Source organism: Molossus molossus, unplaced genomic scaffold, assembly GCF_014108415.1.
Source record: "Molossus molossus isolate mMolMol1 unplaced genomic scaffold, mMolMol1.p scaffold_m16_p_13, whole genome shotgun sequence".
Lineage (NCBI taxonomy): Eukaryota > Metazoa > Chordata > Mammalia > Chiroptera > Molossidae > Molossus > Molossus molossus.
In genome coordinates this window covers 80,350,105-80,370,377 of record NW_023425348.1, presented here as the reverse complement: position 1 = coordinate 80,370,377, position 20,273 = coordinate 80,350,105, and the positions used below count along the sequence as shown (strand labels likewise).

General features: G+C 42.6%; 1 protein-coding gene across 4 annotated transcripts in view; it reads right to left on the bottom strand.

The window, feature by feature from the left end:
• The window catches only part of EXT2 (exostosin glycosyltransferase 2), a 130,967-nt gene that overhangs the window by 19,396 nt on the left and 91,298 nt on the right, over nucleotides 1-20,273 (bottom strand). For all 4 annotated transcript variants that reach the window (XM_036258323.1, XM_036258321.1, XM_036258322.1 and 1 more), the window contains exon 10: nucleotides 14,903-15,069. In XM_036258323.1, coding sequence (XP_036114216.1) covers nucleotides 14,903-15,069 — 167 coding nt within the window. The remainder of the gene's footprint in view (nucleotides 1-14,902; nucleotides 15,070-20,273) is intronic.

Genomic DNA, 20,273 nt, shown 5'->3' with positions numbered 1-20,273 from the left:
AGTCCAAAGTGTCAAAACAGATGATGTCCTCAGCAGCATGAAAAAACAAATCCAGCCTGGTGGGGTGGCTCAGTGAGTTGGAGCATCATCCTGTACACCAAAAGATTGTGGGTTTTATCCCAGTTGGGGTGTGTACAGGAGGCAACCAATAGATGTTTCTCTCGACATTGATGTTTTTTTTCTCTCTCTCTCACTCTACCTTCCTCTCTCTAAAATCAATGCAACATATCAAGTGAGAACTTTTTAAAAATCCAGAAATTTCCATCTATTTAAAAAATGTTAATCCTGACATCAAGTTCTAGAAAGGAAATCCAACAACAAGCTAAAGTCAGAGATGGAGAGCTGTAAGTATTCCTATTGATCCATTAATGCATTCAACTCACAGATACTTATTGAGCTACCATTATTTTTTTTATTAGACACTTTGAGACAACTACAGATTAAAAAAAAGTTGTAAGAAAAAAATGCAGAGATCCTGTGTACTCTTTACCCAGTTTCCCCAAGGTCAGTACCTTGTAAAACTGTACTGTGACACCATAACATGATATTGATGTTGACACAGTCAAGATACGGAGCAATTCTATCACAAGGGTCCCTCCTGTCAATCTTTTATAGATACCCTACCCACCACTAATCTGTTCTCCACCTCTATAATTTCATAATGTCAAAAAGGCTACACAAGTGAAATGACACAGTATGTAATCTTTTGGGATTGGTTCTCACTCAGCATAATTCCCTGAAGATGCATCTAAGTTTGTTTCTTTTTATTGCTGAGTAATAGTCCATAGTATAGATGTTTAACCACTGACCCACTGAAGGACATCTGGGCTGATTCGTTTTGAGCCATTACAAATAAAGCTGCTACACATTTGTGTGGACACAAATTTTTATTCCTTTGGAATAAATGCCCAAGAGTGCAACTGCTGGCTCATATGGTAGTTGCGTGTTTAGTTTTATAAAAAATGTTTCTCCAGAGTGGCTGCACCACTTAACATTCCCACCAATAATGTCTGAGTCATCCAGTTTCTCGGCATCTTTACCAGCATTTGGTGCTGTATTTTTATTTTAGCCATTCTGATAGGTTTTAATTTCCATTTCCTTAATGGTTAACAATGTTGAACACCTTTTCCTGTGCTATTTGCCATACATATATCCTCTTCTGTGAAAAGTCTGTTCATGTTCTTTGCCTATGTTCTAGGTGGATTGTTAGTTTTTTAATGTTGCGTTTTGAGAGTTCTTTATGTATCCTAGATGCTTAGTCCTTTGTTGTATATTAGTTTGCAAATATATTCTCGCTTTTCATCCTCTTCAAAGGTCTTTCACAGAGAAGTTTTAAATGCTGATGAGGTCCGATTTATCCATTTTCCTTTTTATGGATTATGCTTTTGGTCTCAAGTCTAAGGGCTCTTTGTTTAATCCAAGATCCGGAAGATTTTCTCAAGTTTTTTTCCTAAAAGCTTTAAAGCTTTATGTTTACATTTAAATCCATGATTCGCTCTGAGTTAATTTTTCTATAAGATGTTAGGTTAAGATCAAGGGTAAGTGTCTGCCTATGGATATCCCATTTGTCCATCACCATTTGTTGAAAAGGCTATCTCTCCTCCCTTGACTGCGTTTACACCTTTTGTCAAAAATCAGTTGCCCCAACTACTTTTAGGGACAGTCTTACACTTAAAGAGTGAATACAAAAATAAGGTATGTATCTTGTTAATAAGGAGCTTATCATTGAAAAAAGCTAATGACATATGCATAAAAAGCGACAGATGAAACAAAGCTAGGCTACAGGAAAAAGTGCCTGAATTAAGAGGACAGGAAGATCACTTCTGGGTTGGGGTGGGAAAGCAGGGAATAAGGAAGAGGCTTCATGATTTCATTTCAAGGGAAGAAAGAAAAAGAAAGTTAAATTACAAATTTAGGACTGAGATTCTCATTGCCCCAACCAGATAAGTAAGTAGCACAAAATTACTCTTTGCTGTCTGTTTAGCAGGCCAAGGAGTGGAAGACGAGGATTTCTTATCTAATATAGAGTAGGGAATTATTTCACTTTGAACATCTCCTTATAATTGTACTCACAGAAACTGAATAGGAGAAAATTTAATGTCCAAACATGTACAGTTCACTCATTTAGTCAATAAACATTCGGTGAGGATCTACTGTGTCAAGCCCTAGGCAAAGAGTAGTAAACAAGGCAGACACAATCCTGTCTGAATGGACAGCTCTAAAGGGGAGTTTTTCATCCCAGCCCCAGATCTACACTGTGGATTTAATTGTTCAAAAGTCAGCCCCTTCTGTCCTTCTCTAAGAGCAGAGTGTCAGCATTTCATCAAGATGTCTGCTCTACCCTCAAATCTCCAGCACAACACAAAGACTGGCTGGGAACGTAGAAATAGTACTTTTAAAGGTTGCCAACTCTTGATCTAAATGAGCAAACAAATAGTAGCAAATACACTGCAAACCCAACTAATGTGAACCCCCATGCACCAATTTTGTTTTAAATCCTCACCCGAGTATATGTTTTTATTGATTTGAGAGAGAGAAACATCGATGTGAGAGAAAAACATTGACTGGTTGCCTCCCATACACGCCCCAACTGGGGACTGAACACGAAACCTAGGTATGTGCCTTGATCAGAATTCGAACCTGTGACTTTCTCTGTTTATGAGACAATGCTCCAACCAACTAAGCCACCAGGCCAGGGCTCCAGCACCAATTCTGGAGCACTAAGCAATCAATGTGATCTAAGAAGTGAGCTGTATCACACTGACTAGTTCACCTTGCTTTCTAGAGACTCGTCTTCCCAATTGTGACATTTCTGAGGTCAGGAGATTACTCTGATCTTTCACATTTTCTTTCTTTTTATTCTTCCAAACTGTTGAATCGTTGTGTCTAATGCATTAACAATCACCAAACACAGCCTAAAATTCACGATTTTGCAGTAGTTTTACAACCAGCAATGCACGGTGCAGCTCCATGTTTGGGGAAGGCATAGAATTCCCCCAGAAAGCTACAGGCCCTGCCCTCCTGAGGGAGCTGTGGGAGAGTTCAAGGCCTGGATGCTGCTGTGGCTTTCGTTTCCCCTGGCCCGATGCCAAGTCCTGCCCACACACCTCCTTTAAGCATCTCTATCAAAATCAAGGCAGATAAGCAGCCCGTGCAAGACAAATTCCCCATATCCCCAAATCAGAAGCCAAATCCTGAAGCTCGGAATTCCTGGAGCAAAGCCTGTAATCAATCCCAATGAGACAACAGGCAGCTTTTGGAACAATAACCCTCAAACATATGGATCCTCTCAGGGTTGGAATATCATCGCAGTTATCTCCATTTGAATGGGGAGCTGGGGGAGGGAAAGAATGCATTCTTTAAACCCTCAAGTGTACCAACACCTCTTTAAAGGAACCATCCCACATTATGAGCACTAGCTCTCCAGGTAAGAAGCTACAGAGCCAGGTGGCCCTGAGGCACTGGGCAGGAAAGGTGCTGAGGCCGGGTGGGGAGCACACAGGGCTAGGGGTGGAAAGGTCAGGAGAGCTCTTCCCACACCAGCACTGCCTGGCACAAAGGAAGCGGTTATGGAAAACATTCTGAAACCAACTCACCTGATTTATTTCACACGGGAGTCTGAGGAGACACCCTTCAATGGGAGGTTGTGCCAGCAGGAAACGTGCTCCCTTCACTTTGGGAGCGAGCGCCTCGCCCTACATTTGCTGTTTCATTCATGGCTATGTAAACAAATTCTGAGCTTGTTATTTTTAATGTGGCTCAGTGGGGAAGGAAAAAGTGTCACTCTATTATAATTCCCAACTGGGTGCTTTTTGAACTGATCAGATGTTATTCCACGGTTCAGCATACACACTGGATTTCCTTCCCTTAACATTTCTTTGACGTCTCCTCCGATGGGGACTGGGCGCTTTAGAACAGCTCCGAGAGGTCAGCCCTCGCCACAGCCTCTCTCAGCACCTCCCTGGGCTCCTGGCCCATGTTCTGGGCCTTCTTTCAGCAGTTCTTGCTGCAGCAGCCGCACACACCAACTATTTTCCCTCCAGGTCCCCTGAGTCTCGGGGGTGTAAATCAAAGCAAGCTGGATGTAGGGCAGACCGAACAGATTATTCAGTTCCCCCACAGGCTGAAACCTGGGAGCCTGAAGCAGTGTGCAGAGTGCCCCAGGGAGAGAAGTCTCTAGGAAAGAACCACTCACCAGCCCCAGCCTTCCTTCCACAGGTCTCCTCTGCAGAAAGGCTGACAACACGCTATGGGTGGGGGAGGGGCACTCACAGTAACGAGTCAAGTGACCCATTCCCTCTCCCAAAGATGACAATCTCTATTAATAGCAACTCTTCAGGTACTTAAGAAAAGTGAAAAACAGACAGATGTCCTTTTCGGACTTCAACACCATACTGATAATTATGCCCAGGCCCAGGGAAGGTACTTAGAGGGGGACTATCACTCAGACAACACACAGGCTCCACGAACTGGCAGCCATCAGCTTCTTCAGATCTTAATGAAGACAGTGCACCTCTAGCCCTAAGAAAGGTAGAGTTCAAAAAGCACAACGTGGGCACAGTGGTTCTATCTACCTTAGTGTCGGACAAGCAAATGCTGATCCAGAACGGCATCGGCGAGGTGACACCGGTGTGCGCCCCAAATGGGCCCGGCTCACTGTGACTTAGTGCCTGCAACTCCCCAGCAGCCATGGGCACCCACTTCTGCCCATCCTCTAGATAAGAGAAGGAAATATTCGAGTTCCCAATCTTTCCAGTCACTTACTGGGTCACACCCTATGAAGGCTCAAGGACCCCACTCAGCCAAGAGGTGAAGGAGTAGAAATCGAAGGTGCTGGCTCTCAATGAAGGCGGAGACACTTCCAATAACTGAATTATCCATCTCCTCCAGGGATGTCCCTTGCATTTATGGGCCCTCCTTCAGAGACGCTCCCTTTTTTAGTCCTGGCTATGCAAGAACTGAGCTTCTTGGTGCCCTAGATGAACTCCAAGGGTGAATCTGCTCTGGAGCCCAAGGCAGGACGAGATAGGTGGTTCCATGAATCATAAAGAAAAACCTTTCAGAAGAGGCCCTCCCTGGATTCCTAACAAACTGAGCACATTTTCACATTTAGGATTCTGAGGCTTAAAATCTAGGGAGGGCCCTGGGCAGTTTTTCTCAGTGGCTAGAGCGTCGGCCCTCAGACCAGAGTCAAGGGTTTGATTCTAGTCAAGGGCACGTACCTTGGTTGTCATTCAATCCCGGGCCTTCGTCAGGGTTGTATGGGAGGCAACCAATTGATGTGTCTCTCACATCGATGTTTCTCTGTCTCTCTCTCTCTCCCTCTCTTGCCCCCACTCTATCTGAACATCAATGGAAAAATATTCTCCAGTGAGGATTAAAAAAAAAAAACCTAGGAAGGAAAGCAGTTAATTTTCTATCAGAAGGATCATTACCACCAGTCTATGAGAAACAATCTTAGACCCAGTCCAAGACTTGTTTTACCCCAGACCTGTATCTGTGGCACTTTTCACTGGCAGAAAGCTCAGAGAGGGTTGAACAGAAGGACAGAGATAGTCTATTTTTTAAAAAGTTATCTGCCTGCTAGCTTTAAAAAGAGATTATTAGGAAGTCTAATTCTTTGATAGGTTGTTTCCATCTTTCATCTCTTCTTGTGAGAAGGGAAAATGTGGGATAGTTTATTTAGAATCACAGACTTTATCATTTCTCCCACTCTCCCTGGATGAATATATAGATAGCTATAAATTTTACTAATTATGTTTAAAATGTAACTGTTATATATAGCTTAGGCTCTGGAATTCTCCAATTAGCTGAGCTCCCTCACCACAAATTAAATCTAAGCTATGTGTAAGTCTATCTTTTTCTTTTCCTTGGTTCTTCAATCCATTTGAACATTAAGTTTATAGATTTCCCACCACCACTACCTAACTGGCTTTCCCTGTCTTCACTCTGTCATCTCCAGTTCATCCTGTGATCTGACTGCTTTTACCATACACCTCTCTTTACCACCTTACACTTCTCAGCTGGCCTCTGGGCCTATCTATCAGCTGACCCTCTACTGCCAAACCCACCTAGTTTCCGCTGTCAACCAAAACACAAGGTCCCTCCTCATCACACCAATCTGTTCAGGACCTCCGTGTGTGTGCACACACACCAGGCTCATCCCCACTTTGGTGCCTTTCGCCTCGGTGCCTCTTATACCAAGTACACTCAAAGACGGTTTTATGTTCTCATTGGAAAAAAAAAAGGGGGGGGGTACATTCCAAGCTATTTTGCTGTCTTTCCATGATTCTTTGAGAGTATATATTTGCCATTGGCTTGGGAAGTTGTGAACGAAATAATACAAATAAATTCTCAAAATTTATCAGTACCCAAAAAGGTTGAACCAGCCTCTAACACCCATGGGATGCCCAGGCAGCAAAAGGAAGTAAACTGTTAGGCATTCTGCACACCTAACAACATACAGTTGGCTCTTAGTGAAGTCCATTCCCCACATGAAGTACTGACTTTATAACCAGTATTACTAGCCAAGAGTATTTCACATCTCTCAGGTGAAAAATGTTCAACACTTAAGTGCTACTAATAATTTTTATGGTTGGAAATGAGGATCAAAGTATGAAAGGAAAAATAAATTCACGGGTTCATACATTCAGCCAAGTCTGCATGGCTCATTTTCTGCCACATGTTTTAAATGGTCTCTCTAAAGCGCGGGGGAGGGAAGTAGAAAAAGTTGCATTTTATTTCCCAGCTCTTTAGGTCTGAAATAAAAGCAGACAGACTTGGGGGGAGAAAAAAATCAAACATTTGAGTAACACTATACACTGCTACTGTTCCCCCAGGAGTTCCTTGCAAATGAGTATCAAGAACTCAATAGATACTTTCCTGGTAAAATACATAAACAGATAAATAAATTATTCCAGGCTGAAAAGAATTTCAACATCTGGCAGCTCACTAGAGCTTGTCAAACAAGTCAGAAACACGCGGGGCCAGAGAAGATCATTCTTAGCTCCTGATTTCAGGGTTGGAGAGGGAATGTAACATTTCCCAAAGCTCTTTGCCTTCCAACAGGGAATATGACCCATCTAAACAGGCAAATGACCCCTCTGTTTTCTTCCAATAAAATAAATAATGATACCCAGTGTTAGGTCATTAATCCTAATGTCTGTGTGCTCAAGTCACAGACACTGGAAGAAAAAAGGTCTTTCCTACATGGAATGGCCTTTCATTCCCAAGAACTTGCTGTGGTATACCTCTAAAGGTTATATTCGATGAACATTTAACACTTTAAAGAAAGAACTTAATCCTGACTGGTGTGCTCAGTGGTTAGAGCATCATCCCGCATACCAAAGTGTATTGGGTTCAATTCCCAGACAGGGCACATACCCAGGTTGAGGGTTCGATCCCTGGTCAGGGCGTGTGCAGGAGGCAACCAATCAATGCTTCTCTCTCACATCAATGTTTCTCTCTCTCCCTCTCCCTCTCTAGAACCAATGAAAAATATCCTTGGGTGAGAATTTTTTAAAAAAGAAGGAACTTAACCTCTTTGCACCTGTTTCGTCAGCAATGAAGTGGCAGGATGTTCTCTAGGTCTCCTCATTTCTGAACTTTTGGACTGGGGTGCAACGAATGCCTAACAGGCCTGCTGAAATCCCGATCCTTTCAGCCCGATCAGCAGAGAGGCCTGAGGGTGGTCCCATCTAGCGCAGCAGCCTCGTCTATGTACACAGCACACGGCATTAACATCGCCTGTGTGTGTTAGGTTTTGACGAAGGCTGGGAAAGCACTATAATGGTTCTAACAAGTCCTCCTGGAAAGGGCTTCAGGGTTCACTATCCTTTTCAGGCTAACAGTCAAGGGAGATCTTCCCTCATCACTTCTCTTACATCTCTTACCTGTTACATGAGGCCCACATTTCCTTCTCACAGCTGTGGGAAGTGAGCCCTCCCGTCTCTGCTCTATGTCCCTCAACCAAGCTGTGAAGCCTGTTGCTTTAAAATGGCAAATCTGCTCTTTCCCATCTTGCAGGGTAGCAGATGAAAAACCTGAGAAGCCAGATACTAAGAAGAAACCTGGAGCCATGAAGGCTAATGCTGGAGGCAAGGTTAAGAAGGGTAACTCAAGGTCAAGGCATCTAAGAAGGGGAAGCCCCAATGCAGCCGAAACCCTGTCCTCGTCCAAGGAATTGGCAGATATTCCTGGTCGGCTATGTATTCCCTAAAGGCCAGGTACAAGAGAAAGTATTCGGCAGCTAAATCCAGGATTGAAAAGAAAAAGGAGAAAGTTCTTGCTACTGTCACAAAACCAGTTGGTGGTGACAAGAATGGTGGTACCCGAGTGGTTAAATTTCATGAAATGCCTAGACATTATCCTACTGAAGATGTGCCTGGGAAGCTGCTGAGCCATGGCGAGAAACCCTTCAGTCAGCATGTGATAAAACTGTGGACCAGCATCACTCCCGGGACCATTCTGATCGTCCTCACTGGGCGCCACAGAGGCAAGAGGGTGATTTTCCTGAAGCAGCTGAGCAGTGCCTTGTTACTTGTGACTGAACCTCTGTCCCTTAATCGAGTTCCTCTGCGTAGAACACACCAGAAATTTGTCATTGCCACCTCCACCAAAATTGATGATCAGTGGTGTGGAAATCCCCAAACACCTCACTGATGCTTACTTCAAGCAGCAGCTGCGCAAGCCCAGACACCGGGAGGGTGAGATCTTCGGCACAGAGAAAGAGAAGTACGAGATCACAGAGCAGCGCAAGGTTGACCAGAAAGCCATGGACTTACAAATTCTGCCCCAAATCAGAACTGTTCTTCAGTTCCAGGGCTACCTCTGCTGTTTGCTCTCACAAATGGGCTTTATCCTCACAAAACGGTGTGCTAAATTTCTTACACCGAACCTAATTAAATAACTGATTTACTGTTAAAAAAATAATAATAATAAAATGGCAAATCTCTGTAAATCAGTGCTTCCAAGCCTCTACCAAAAGCACTGCCTTAAAATGTCTTCACGTTTGTATAAAACATGCTAGAACTCTGGTGCTTGAACCTATATGTGAGGCCTCAGAAGAGGCATCGCCAGAACCATGATGAAAACAAGGCCGTGGTTCACCATACTCGTGCTGGTCATCCTGCTCTACAGTGACTGCTGGATCCTCCCTCTGGCTCCAACATGCTGCTGGCCGTCACCTCGAAACACCCTCCCACAGCACTCTTTCAGGGTTCCACCGGAACTGAAGGATCTGGACATGTTGTATGCACCAAAGTCTGGTACTTTTCCACATGGAACCACACCTTATGGGTTTGCCTGTACATCTCATCCCTTCGATTAATTACACCCGAAGGGATTTCAGGAAGTCATCCAGTCTATTCTTCCGTCTCCAGACAGTAATAGCAAAATCACTCGGGCTACAGGGAGACTGCTAGCTTCTCTTTCTTGAAAATCCCCAAAAGGGAAAAACACCTCTGTCTCAACAGGTTTCTCTAAAAATTCTTCGGAGCCACAGTACGCAAGATCTGTTGTATGGTTTCTGTTTGATTCTCACATATTAAATACCATGCTTAAACTGTTTTTTATTTAAACTAGGATAATGAACTTAATTACTACAGAAATGATAAGGGCTTTAGAAAAAAATAAACAGAAGAAGAAATGGAGAGATGCCTATTTTAGAGAAGAACAGCAGGGTGATATTTCGATTACATTAAAATTAAAAGTGCCAAGGCAACTAACCTTACCTAAATGATCTAGTAAGATCATTAAATCGACAACTGCAGAATGTCTACTCTTTCAGGTGCAAATAAAACATTGAACAAAATAGACTTTTTATCGAGCCATAGAGTCTCAATAAATTTCAAAATTTTGAAATCATTTGGATTATATTTTTTGAACACAGAATAAAATCAGAAATCAGTAAGAAAAAGGTAACTTTAAAAACTGGCAAAAGTAAGCAATATACTTTTATATAACTACAGGTCAAAGAAGATATTACAGTGGAAATTAGAAAATATTTTAAACTTAACAATAAAATATGACATTTGTAAACTTAGGAATGCACCTAAAGCAATAATTAAGGAGAAATCTACAGCTTTAAATGCATATGTTAGAAAAATAAATATTGAGAGATCAATGATCTAAGCTACTAAGTCAAAAGTCTAGAAAAATAACAGCTACTTAAACTAATGAAAGTAGAAGAAATTAGGAAGAGAGTAGTTAGTGAAACACAAAACAAATATACAATAAAGAAAAATCCACAAAATCAAAAGTTGATTCTTTGCAAAGATTATGACATTGATATACCTCTAACACAGACCAAGAAAAACAAAGAAAATAAAAATTACCAATATATTTAAAAAATTTTTTTATCCTCACCCGAAGACTTTTTTTTTTTTTTTTGCATTTATCTTCAGATAGAGTAGGAGGGAGAGAAGGAGGAAGAGAGAAAGAGAAACATCGATGTGAGAGACACATCGAATGGTCGCCACCCACACAACCCCAACTGGGGCTGGGACAAACTGCAACGGAGGTACATGCCCTTAGTGGGAACCGAACCCGGGTCTCTCTGGTCCATGGGCGGATGCTCTAACCACTGAGAAAAACCGGCCAGGGCCAAATTACCAATATCTTGAAAAAGAGCACATCGTTCCAAATTCTATAGCCTTTAAGTAATACGATAATAGCTTTATAGCTATTTGTAATTTATAATTTAGATGAAATAAACAGATTCCTGGAAAAACACAGCTTACCAAAGATGAAATAAAAAGTCTGAACAGTACTGGAGCCATTAAAGCAGCTGGGTTTTAATAAACATGCTGGAGAACAAAGGGAATATGGGATGAGACGTATAAGAAGAAAGTTACAAACATCACCTATGGTCTCATGACCAAGCTACAAAAGCAAAGAATGTAGCAGCTATGCATATTTCTCCTTTTCTTATGTATATAAACACCAATTTATTTGTCTCTTCTTTTCCAATTACTATTTGATGTAGGAATCAATGCTATAATTTATTTGGTTTATACAATGTACATAAATTTATACAACTTATTCTTGGATATTTGTGGTTTCCTCATAAGTTTAATGTCCTTTGTCACATTGTAAAGTTTCAGCCATTTTTTCTTCAAATATTTTTCCAGCCCCACATTCTTTCTCTTCTCCTTCTGGAACTCTGATGACATGAGTGTTGTCTCTTGTGAGTGTCTCACAGGTCTGAGGCTCTGATCACTTTTTAAAAAATCCATTTTCTCTCTGTTGTTCAGAATGAATAATTCTTACTGATTTATCCTCAAGTTCACCAATTCTTTCCTGTTATCTCCACTCACCTATTGAACCTATCCAGTAAGTTTTAAATTTAGGTTTTTCTAATTTTCAGTTCTGAAATTTCCTTCTGGTTCTTCTTTATATTCTCTGTTTCTTTGCCAAGATATTCTATTTTTCCATTTGTTTCAACAGGCTCATAATTGCTTATTAGAGGATTTCCCCCCATTTATCTGCAGACAGAGTGGGAGATAAGGAGGGAGAGCAAGAGAGAGAGAGAGAGAGAGAAAGAAACATCCATGCGAGAGAGACACATAGACCACCTCCCGCACGACCCCAACCAGGGCTGGGGACAAACCGCAGCCAAGATATGTGCCTCTGACCAGAATCAAACCTGCAACCCCTTGGTCCACAGGCCAACACTAACCACTAAGCCAAACTAGTCAGGGCTATTAGCGGATATTTTTGTGACAGCAGTTTCAAAATCCTTGTCAAGCAACTCCAACACTTGTGTCATCCTGGTGTTGGCATTTGTTGATTATCCTTTCTCATTAAAGTTGCCATTTTCCTGGTTCTTGGTATGATGAATAGTTTTGTATTATATCTTAAACATTTTGAGTATTACTATCCGAAGTCACTTCCTTTTAAATTTTCTACTTTAGCAGGGAGTTTGGGTTCAGAATGCATGACCTGGCCCATTTTTATGGGCTGTGGATTGAAAAACAATTTAGTTTTATAGTGCTATTCTGCTCCCCCCAACTTGTGTGCTATCCAGAGGCTAATTTGAAGCCTGGGTAGTATTCTATACCATAGTTTATTTCTCAAAGCTTTCACTGTGTTGATGCGAGTCAGTAATATACATGGGCTGCTCTGAAGGGAGAGGGAGGAGACTGTGCCCTGGACTTCATATGCAGATTTAAAGAATCCCTTTCAGCTTCCTCCTTCCCATAATTTTCCCTCCACTCTCCATCTGGGAAGGGATGAGGTGCTGCCTCTTTGCTGTCTGTTGCTTGGTGCAGGCTGGGGACTATGGACAGGACTCCTCCCCAGCAGGCTCTGCAGCTGCCTCTTTGCTGACGTTCACTTCAGGGCCTGGATGGTTGACTGGGTCCATCCCACAGTGTCCACCCTGGAGAGGGGTCAGGGAAAGAGCGCCTTCTCTGCTCCTGTCTCCTGTCAGTGCAGGGCGGCTGGTCAACAAGGCTCTGCGTGACCATCTCCCCTGGTCGCAGCATCTGGATGGCAGGGGTATGTACGGCTTCTTTCATGGTGTTCGCCTGGTGGAAAGTGGGTATAGTCCCATTTGTCGGTTCCATTTGCTGGGCTGCCCTTTCCTCTTTGGCAAGAAAAATAGGGTTTTACTTGTTTTTTGTTTACTTTTGTTTGTTTGTTTATTTGTCTTTATCTGTGCTTATAAATGTTAAGACCTTCTCTAGCACTGAAGCTGGGGAAGGAAGAAGGGAGAGAGGGTGGGAGAGAAAAAGGAAGAGGGAGGGAGAGGAGAGAAAGGGAAGAAGGGAAAAACGCAAGGGAACTCATTGTTGGAGTATCCCTCAAGTCCTGAGGTTCCTACTCAGTCTATCTTCTTTTTCAGGAACGGTGAAATGTGCTTACTTGATCTTGTCCAGAATTGAAAGTCTACAACTTATTCGTTAAGTGACAAATATTCAAGCAGAATTGTGACTAAATTAAAGAAGGAATTACTAATTACCCAGAGATTGATATAATGACTACAGGGGCTTTGTATCTCCCCTTCTGGGGGAGACAGTGAGAGGTCCTATGTATAACGAACAGTTGCATCTTCTTAGTAAAAGAATAAAGTTGTGCCCTGGCCAGTTTGGCTCAGCGGTTGGAGCGTCGGCCTGCGGTCCGGAGAGACCCGGGTTCGGTTCCCGCTAAGGGCACATACTTCGGTTGCAGTTTGTCCCCGGCCCTGGTTGGTTGTGCGGGTGGCAGCCACTCAATGTGTCCCTTCACATCAATGTTTCTCTCTCTCTCTCCTTCCTCTCTCTCCCTCCCACTCTATCTGTTCAAAAAATGGAAAAATATCCTCGGGTGAGGATAAAAAATAAATAAATAAATAAAAAAGAATAAAGTTGTTGCTATTACCTTAGGGAAGTTCAAGTCTGTGCAGAAGAGTGTGTGCAGACACTGAGTAGCCAAAGGGGTAGACAGTGCCAGTTACTACACTGTTGTCTTGCAGCCCACCCCTGCTTTGTGATGCTGGGGCTGACTCCGCAAGAAGAGAAAGCGCTCCATCCGTCTTGGCTATATCATTCTGAATCTTCCCTTTTCCCACAAAAATAGATACATGGATATAGTTTGAAGCCATTATCAGCAATGAAGAGAGAAAGCCTGGTAGAAAAAAGTTGGTCTTTTGCCATGAGTAGGCTAGGGAAACAAGCAGGTAATCTGCTTTTTTAAAAAATGGGAATGAGAGTATACTAAAAATTATCCAACACCCTAGATGTGATAACGTAAAAGACATCTCTATGAATGAAAATAAGTCCAAAAAGATGAATGTATGTTTGATCAACTACTCTGATGCCTTTCACTGACCAATTAACTACACCGACCAGGGCATCACACAGCAGCCTACTTCACAATGATTTCTTTTACACCCAAACGGAACTATATACATATATATAGTTTAAAAAAATAACCTCGGAAAACATGAGCTTTTAATTTTTGGTGGTGGTGGTGATAGGGGAATTCCTATTTCTTCTCCTTAAAGTCCACTTTTAATTTAGGAGTTAGCAAATAAATTTCCAAAATAAATATAGGTAATCATTTTGAAATATGGCATCATTTAATAAAATTTCATGGTTTCTTAGAACCTCAAATTCAACAAATCCCAAGTCAACTAACGAAGCTGGTTACTTCTGTCCCAGAGGCAGGCTGACTGCAGGGGATAAACTTCGCCTGTGCCCCTGTGCCGGCTGGAGCTGATTTATGCCCTGTTTTGCTCAGGTCTGATACCACCATTCACCCTGGCAGCCACAGGCCTGTCCTGTCGCCATCGTGCATCGCACGTACATCCTCCCTGACAGAGCTCATCAATTCCTACTGCTTTTCACCAGGCCTCGGCTCCGGCACTTTCCCCTGGGGAGACCTTTCCTGGTCTCCATACTTAACCCTTGAACCCTGCCTAATCCATCAGCCGCATCGAATGAACGGTGATAGAGAATGTTTCTCCCTAAAGACAGGCAGCCAGCCTCCCCACTTAAAACTCAGAGAGAAAGCCATCATCAGGGTCTGTTTTCTGTTTGTCAGTGTCGCCAGCTTCTTCACTTACTGATGTTTTTATTGTTGCGGTGCCCAGCTGCTTGAGCCAGGGGAAATGCTATTCAAAAGGAGACATCAATTAAGTGCTTGTTAAATGCTATAGACGCTCTTTTGAAAATGTCCCCTAGGACTCTCCTTGGGAGTTCCCCAAACTAGTGGAGGGCAGTTATCATTTTGGAATAGGGTTTCTCCAAAGTTTTAAAGAACAGCTTCATAACCCACATTCCTATGCACAGCTTTTGGACTCTACTTGAACTTAAAAATTATGACTCTGGAGAATGAAATAGAATACTCTTTATTAGAAAGAACAAGCAATAATAGCCAATAAATATTAAATATATAAATATACTGTTTAAAACCTCCTTACCTCATAACCAAACTGCAGCTCATCAGAGGTCAGCATAATGATATCATCATCAATGGCCAGGACAGCCTCTGTCTCAATTTCGTTGTAAGGGAAGAAACGGTTACTCAACTTGTTTTCAGCCGTCCTCACCACTTTTAATGGAACCCGGATTTTGGGCCAGAGAGACTCTGGAAAAAGAAAACACAAGGTATTTATCTCCAATAAAGTGGTGACGGCACCGCATCATGAATGAATTGGAAGAATCAGTTAAATCCACACGTATAGTATGCAAGGGAAGTCCTTACAGATGCAGCTTTATACTATTTTATAAGGATGTCTGTCCTAAGTCCCTGCAACACTACTAACTCTCATCACTGTCTCTACCAGAACGCACAAACCGGCTCCACTGAGACTGAGACAGGGAAGCAAATGACCACTTGACCACAAACACAATGATAAGAGGAGAAATCGAGTCTGGACTGCCTTTCTCAGGCCCACGGCTTGACTATCAGACTGCTACCACCTCAGCAAATACTTTCTGGTAGGTACACCCCAGCTCTGCTAGGAAACACATGCATGTGCTGAGATGTCTGCCCCGTGTGCCCATCTCTGAAATGCAATCACAAACGGCTATCAAGGCTGCAAAAATCCGCCCCTCACCAAACTTTCACTGAACGGGTTTAGCTTCCTTAACTTAGCACTTTATCCCCTCCACAGCCCCTACCCCATGATTTACCGGCTTTGGTTTCTCATCACGTCCAATTTACAGAGTGAATATCAAATTTCTAGGTTCAATTATGTGGGATTTTCCAGTAAAGACTTGCCTTACACTTTCCTCATTCTACTTTGAAACGATTAAAGCGATTCCACTGCAGTTCCTTTTTTAAAATGCTGCGTTTAGCGTGGCATGAAATTAATACTTCTTTGGTACAGTACCAATGTCTATACATCTCAGGGTCCTTACAGAGGGCAGTTTGTCCTTCACCCACTTGTCAAATGCAAACAGGAAAGCTAGGTGCTATACTGCTTCCAAAAAGTCCATTGAGTAACTGTGCGATGATCTAGTTTTGTGAGTCCTGAAAGCCCCAAGTGCCCATGGCCACTCCAAAGTCACTATACTGCAGAGAAATATGACAGAAGGAAAGACCAGATAAAATATCTCGCATCTGTGTATTCCACAGTAAATCCATGTACCACATTGTTGGGGCACTACCAGGGCCTTGGCAGAAGCCTGCGCAAGTGAGAGGCCCTATGATTAAGGAAGATATTTCAGTGTTAAATAAACTCAGAGTCTAAAAAAGTGGTCAACTCCAAAAGCAGCATACTTGAAAAAGGACTGAACTGGAAACCAAAAATGATCCTACAGGCCACTGTCTTTTAATCACTAACAATAGTTAATGATGGTTTCGCTCCTGACACAGAATTACATGATCAACAACTATCTCTGGAACCAGTGCACTGGCACAGGACCCAGAGAGTGGATACCCAAGTTCTTCATTATCTATAGGATCCTAGGCAAGTCTTTTTCTCAGGGTAAGAATAAGCAGAGAGCGCAAAGGGGGCCTTTATTAAGCAACTAGTATATGCCAGACATGTGAGAGATACAGTATCATTCAAGCCCTGACAGCCCTATGTGGCAGAAATTATTTATAAAGTGGTCTTTACAAGGCTCAGAGAGGTTAAGTAACTTGGTTGGGGTTAAAAGCTAATAAATGGTAAGGCTACTATTTGAATTTAAGTCTGTTTAGCATCAAAGAACAAATAGAAGTGTACAATCTATTGCAGCTTGAAAGTCTCATGTTTCTCTAGATCTGGAACAAAACACTAAGTTCAATAATTTTCTCCAGCAATCGTCTTTATTCTTGTTTGCTTCCCACTCCCATTTCCAGATCAATTAAACTGCTGTCCTAAATCTGCTGTCCAAATCCTTATAAAACATGAATTATCTGTAATATCTAAATTGAACCAACCAGACCAGCAGTTCTCACACTTTTTGGTCTTAGGACTTCTTTGTGCTCTAAAAATGTTTAGAACTCCAAAGAGGATTGTTTATGTGGGACGTGCGTGTACATGCACACACACAAACACACACTTTACTGTATTAGAAATTAAAATAGAGGAAATTTCAAAACACAAGAATACACAAGAACACATTCCATTAGGCATGACAGTGATGATGTCATCCCATGTCACGTAGCTTCTGGAAAACTCCATTGTCCACTTGTGAAAGAACAAAAGAGTAGGAAAGGGAGGTGACTTAGTATTATTATGAAAACAAGTTCAACCTCACAAAGCCCCTGAAAGGATCTTGGGGATGTCCAGGGGTCCCTGGACCACACTTTGAGAACCTCTGTACTAGGCTCTGGGTTCTGACTTGGGTAGCACAATCCAGGGAAAGTCCTAACAAACTGGAAAACAGTTTGGGAGTAGTTACGAGGACAGTGCAGGCACCTGAATCCAGGATTTCTATAGAATGCTTAAAGAAACTGAATGCGCCACTCGTCAACGTGTTGCCTCTCAGCATCCATTTCACCCTTCACTGCCCTGTCTGTGCTGCTGGAACGGGGTCCTGTACGCAGGCCCCCTTGCCAGCTGGCACCATGCTAAGCTTTGTCAGCAGAGGGTGCTGGAGGGACACCGCAGGAGAAGTGGGCTCTTCCAGGTGCGGGTGTGCTTTATTACTTCTTGCTCCTTTAGTACGTGGCCAGCTGACAGGCAGGCAGTGGCATTTATCTCCAGCAAATTTAAGTGGCACCCCAGAGGCAGCTTCCCAGCAGATTCTGCAGACAGTCCAACCAGCTTCCAGGAATTCAACAGCACCTCTGGAGCCAGCTTCCCAGTATTCTATGGATACTCCCAAGGGCAGCTCAGCTGAGGTTCTGCCCATGGGTGGTTTTGAGTGAGCTCCACTGAAGCCCTCAACAGTTTCTCAGCAAGTTCAATAACACACCCTGGGCAGATTCCAGTTGAATTCCCTGGGTATCCAAGGAGACGGCTGGTTTCTTGCAGGCCAGACCTGGCACCTCAGCCAACTTCACCATGCCGGGAGCTACTCGGTCTGAATCTCAGACCTACCAGAGACGGGATGCTCCCAAATTATTCCCTGTAATCTTTAGAGCTCTTTTTACCCCCTAGTCACCAATCTCCTATTACTAGTTAATAACTCTTACGTTAGCCCTGGCCGGTTTGGCTCAGCGGTTGGAGCGTCGGCCTGCGGTACAAAGAGACCCAGGTTCAATTCCTGTAAGGGCACGTACCTCGGTTGCAGTTTGTTCCCAGCCCTGGTTGGGTTGTGCGGGTGGCAGCCACTCGATGTGTCCCTTCACATCGATGTTTCTCTCTCTTTTTCTTCCTCTCTCTCCCTCCCGCTCTATCTGAACAAAAAATGGAAAAATGTCCTCAGGTGAGGATAAAAAAAAAAAAAATAGAAAGCTGTATAAGTAAGGTTTTGAATGCTAAACTAAATCATACTTTCTTGAAATAAAGTATATTTGGAGATTATTAAAGGTTTTTTTTTAAAAAAAAATAATAACTCCTTACGTTAAACTTTTCCTATTCAAGTTACTGTGTGGGGTCTATCTCCTCCCTGGACCTTGACTAACACACTAGGGCTATCAGAAAGGTTATCAGATGAGAAGGGAGTTGTTCTCTATGGTCTCTAAAGTTAGAAACATGACCAACAGCTGGGTGAAAGTTACAAGAAAACTCTTTTAGACTCAAAATAGGTAAGAATTTTCTGATGGTATAAACTGTCCTAAGATGGAATAAAATGCCTTCAGCAACACAATGTACCCCCTTTTTAAAATGCTTTTATTGATTTTAGAGAGAAAAGAAGGGAGAGGTGGAAGAGAGAGAGAGAGAAACATTGATGTGAGAGAGAAACATCGAGCAGTTGCACTAGTACAAACCCCAACCAGGGACTGAACCCAAAACCTGCGTATGTGCCCTGACCAGGAATCGAAACAGCGACCTTTTCAGTGCAAGTGACGACGCTCAACCAACTGAACCACATTGGCCAGGGCTACTCTTTTACTTGAAATGTACTAACTTAGGTCAGTTCTACTTCCCACCAGATGAGAAACCAAACAAGATGCTGCTGAGGTCCCAGGATCACATGAGACAATTACAGATCACAGAAAGAACACAATCTTTGGAAACAGCTTCAAACCCAGGTGTACCCATTACTAGCCATGTGATCTTGAACAACTCAATCATTTTGAACCTGTTTCTTCGACTGTGAAGATGCAATAACAACACCATCTTTCCATGAATGACTGTGAGAATGAACCTGAATGCATTTAGCAGCACAGTGCCCAGCACATGATAGACATCTGCTAAATGTTAGCTGTACTTTCCCTTGAAAGTTTGCATCTATTTAGAGAATGAAAGGATATTTTTGGACTTTGGGTAGTGGTGGCAAGGTGGCACATGTTAGATCTGGTGTATTATTCTGACAGTCCAGTGGCATGCCTCCAGCTTGTATCTTCCATGTCTACTTTTAGATCAACAGAATCCCTGCCACTTCCAGGACTGAGAAAAGCTAACACACTAATGAAACAAAAGAACATGGAACTTCTGCCTGTTAGTTTCACAAAGTAACTAACAGCTCCTCTTTTTGCAGTATGCTCTGAAAACAGGCTGGCTGCTTTGGTTAAGTATAAACATTTCTCTACCCTGGATGGGATGTGAACTTTCACTTGGCGAGTGTGTACAGCATGTTCAAACCACAGACAGCTTTCCATATTCTTTGCCCACATATATCTAAAGAATTAATTACCTGAGACAATGCCCATAAAGAACTAACTGGTCCCTGTAAGGTCTTTGATGGGGAAGTTTTAGAAAGTGATGACGGCCAAAGAGGATGATCTGGGGTGCAGATGGAAACGCAGAGGGTGAATCAGGGCATTTTTTGGGAAATGTGATGACTTTTCCCTGTATTGAGTTAGGCCTGGGTAGCCCAAAGTCAGCTCTGACAAAAGGAGTCTCATCTCAATGGTCAGGTGTCTATGAACCATCATTACCACAAGACTGGGCTCTAAATAGAACTCCCAGTTCTGATTTTTACATTTTAAAATAGAACAGGCCTCTAAGAAAGAGAAATACCATTATTTCAGGCTTTAGCATCCCTTCTGCAGTGGGGGGCAGGGGTGAGGGGGCAGCAATCAAAGAACAAGCATCATAATTACTCCCAGCTCTAAAGCAGATAATTCTGATATGGGATTTTGATTCTGTTTATAAAATCAGGGCAGAAGCATGAGGTAGGAAAGAAAAACATAGATGAGAAAGTTGTTTTTTTCCTTCCATTAGTATTTTCAAAAGAATAGATTTACTTTTTTGTCTCTCTCTGAGTCCTTGACAAGGACCTAGTTCTTTTACATAATCCCAAATTGGA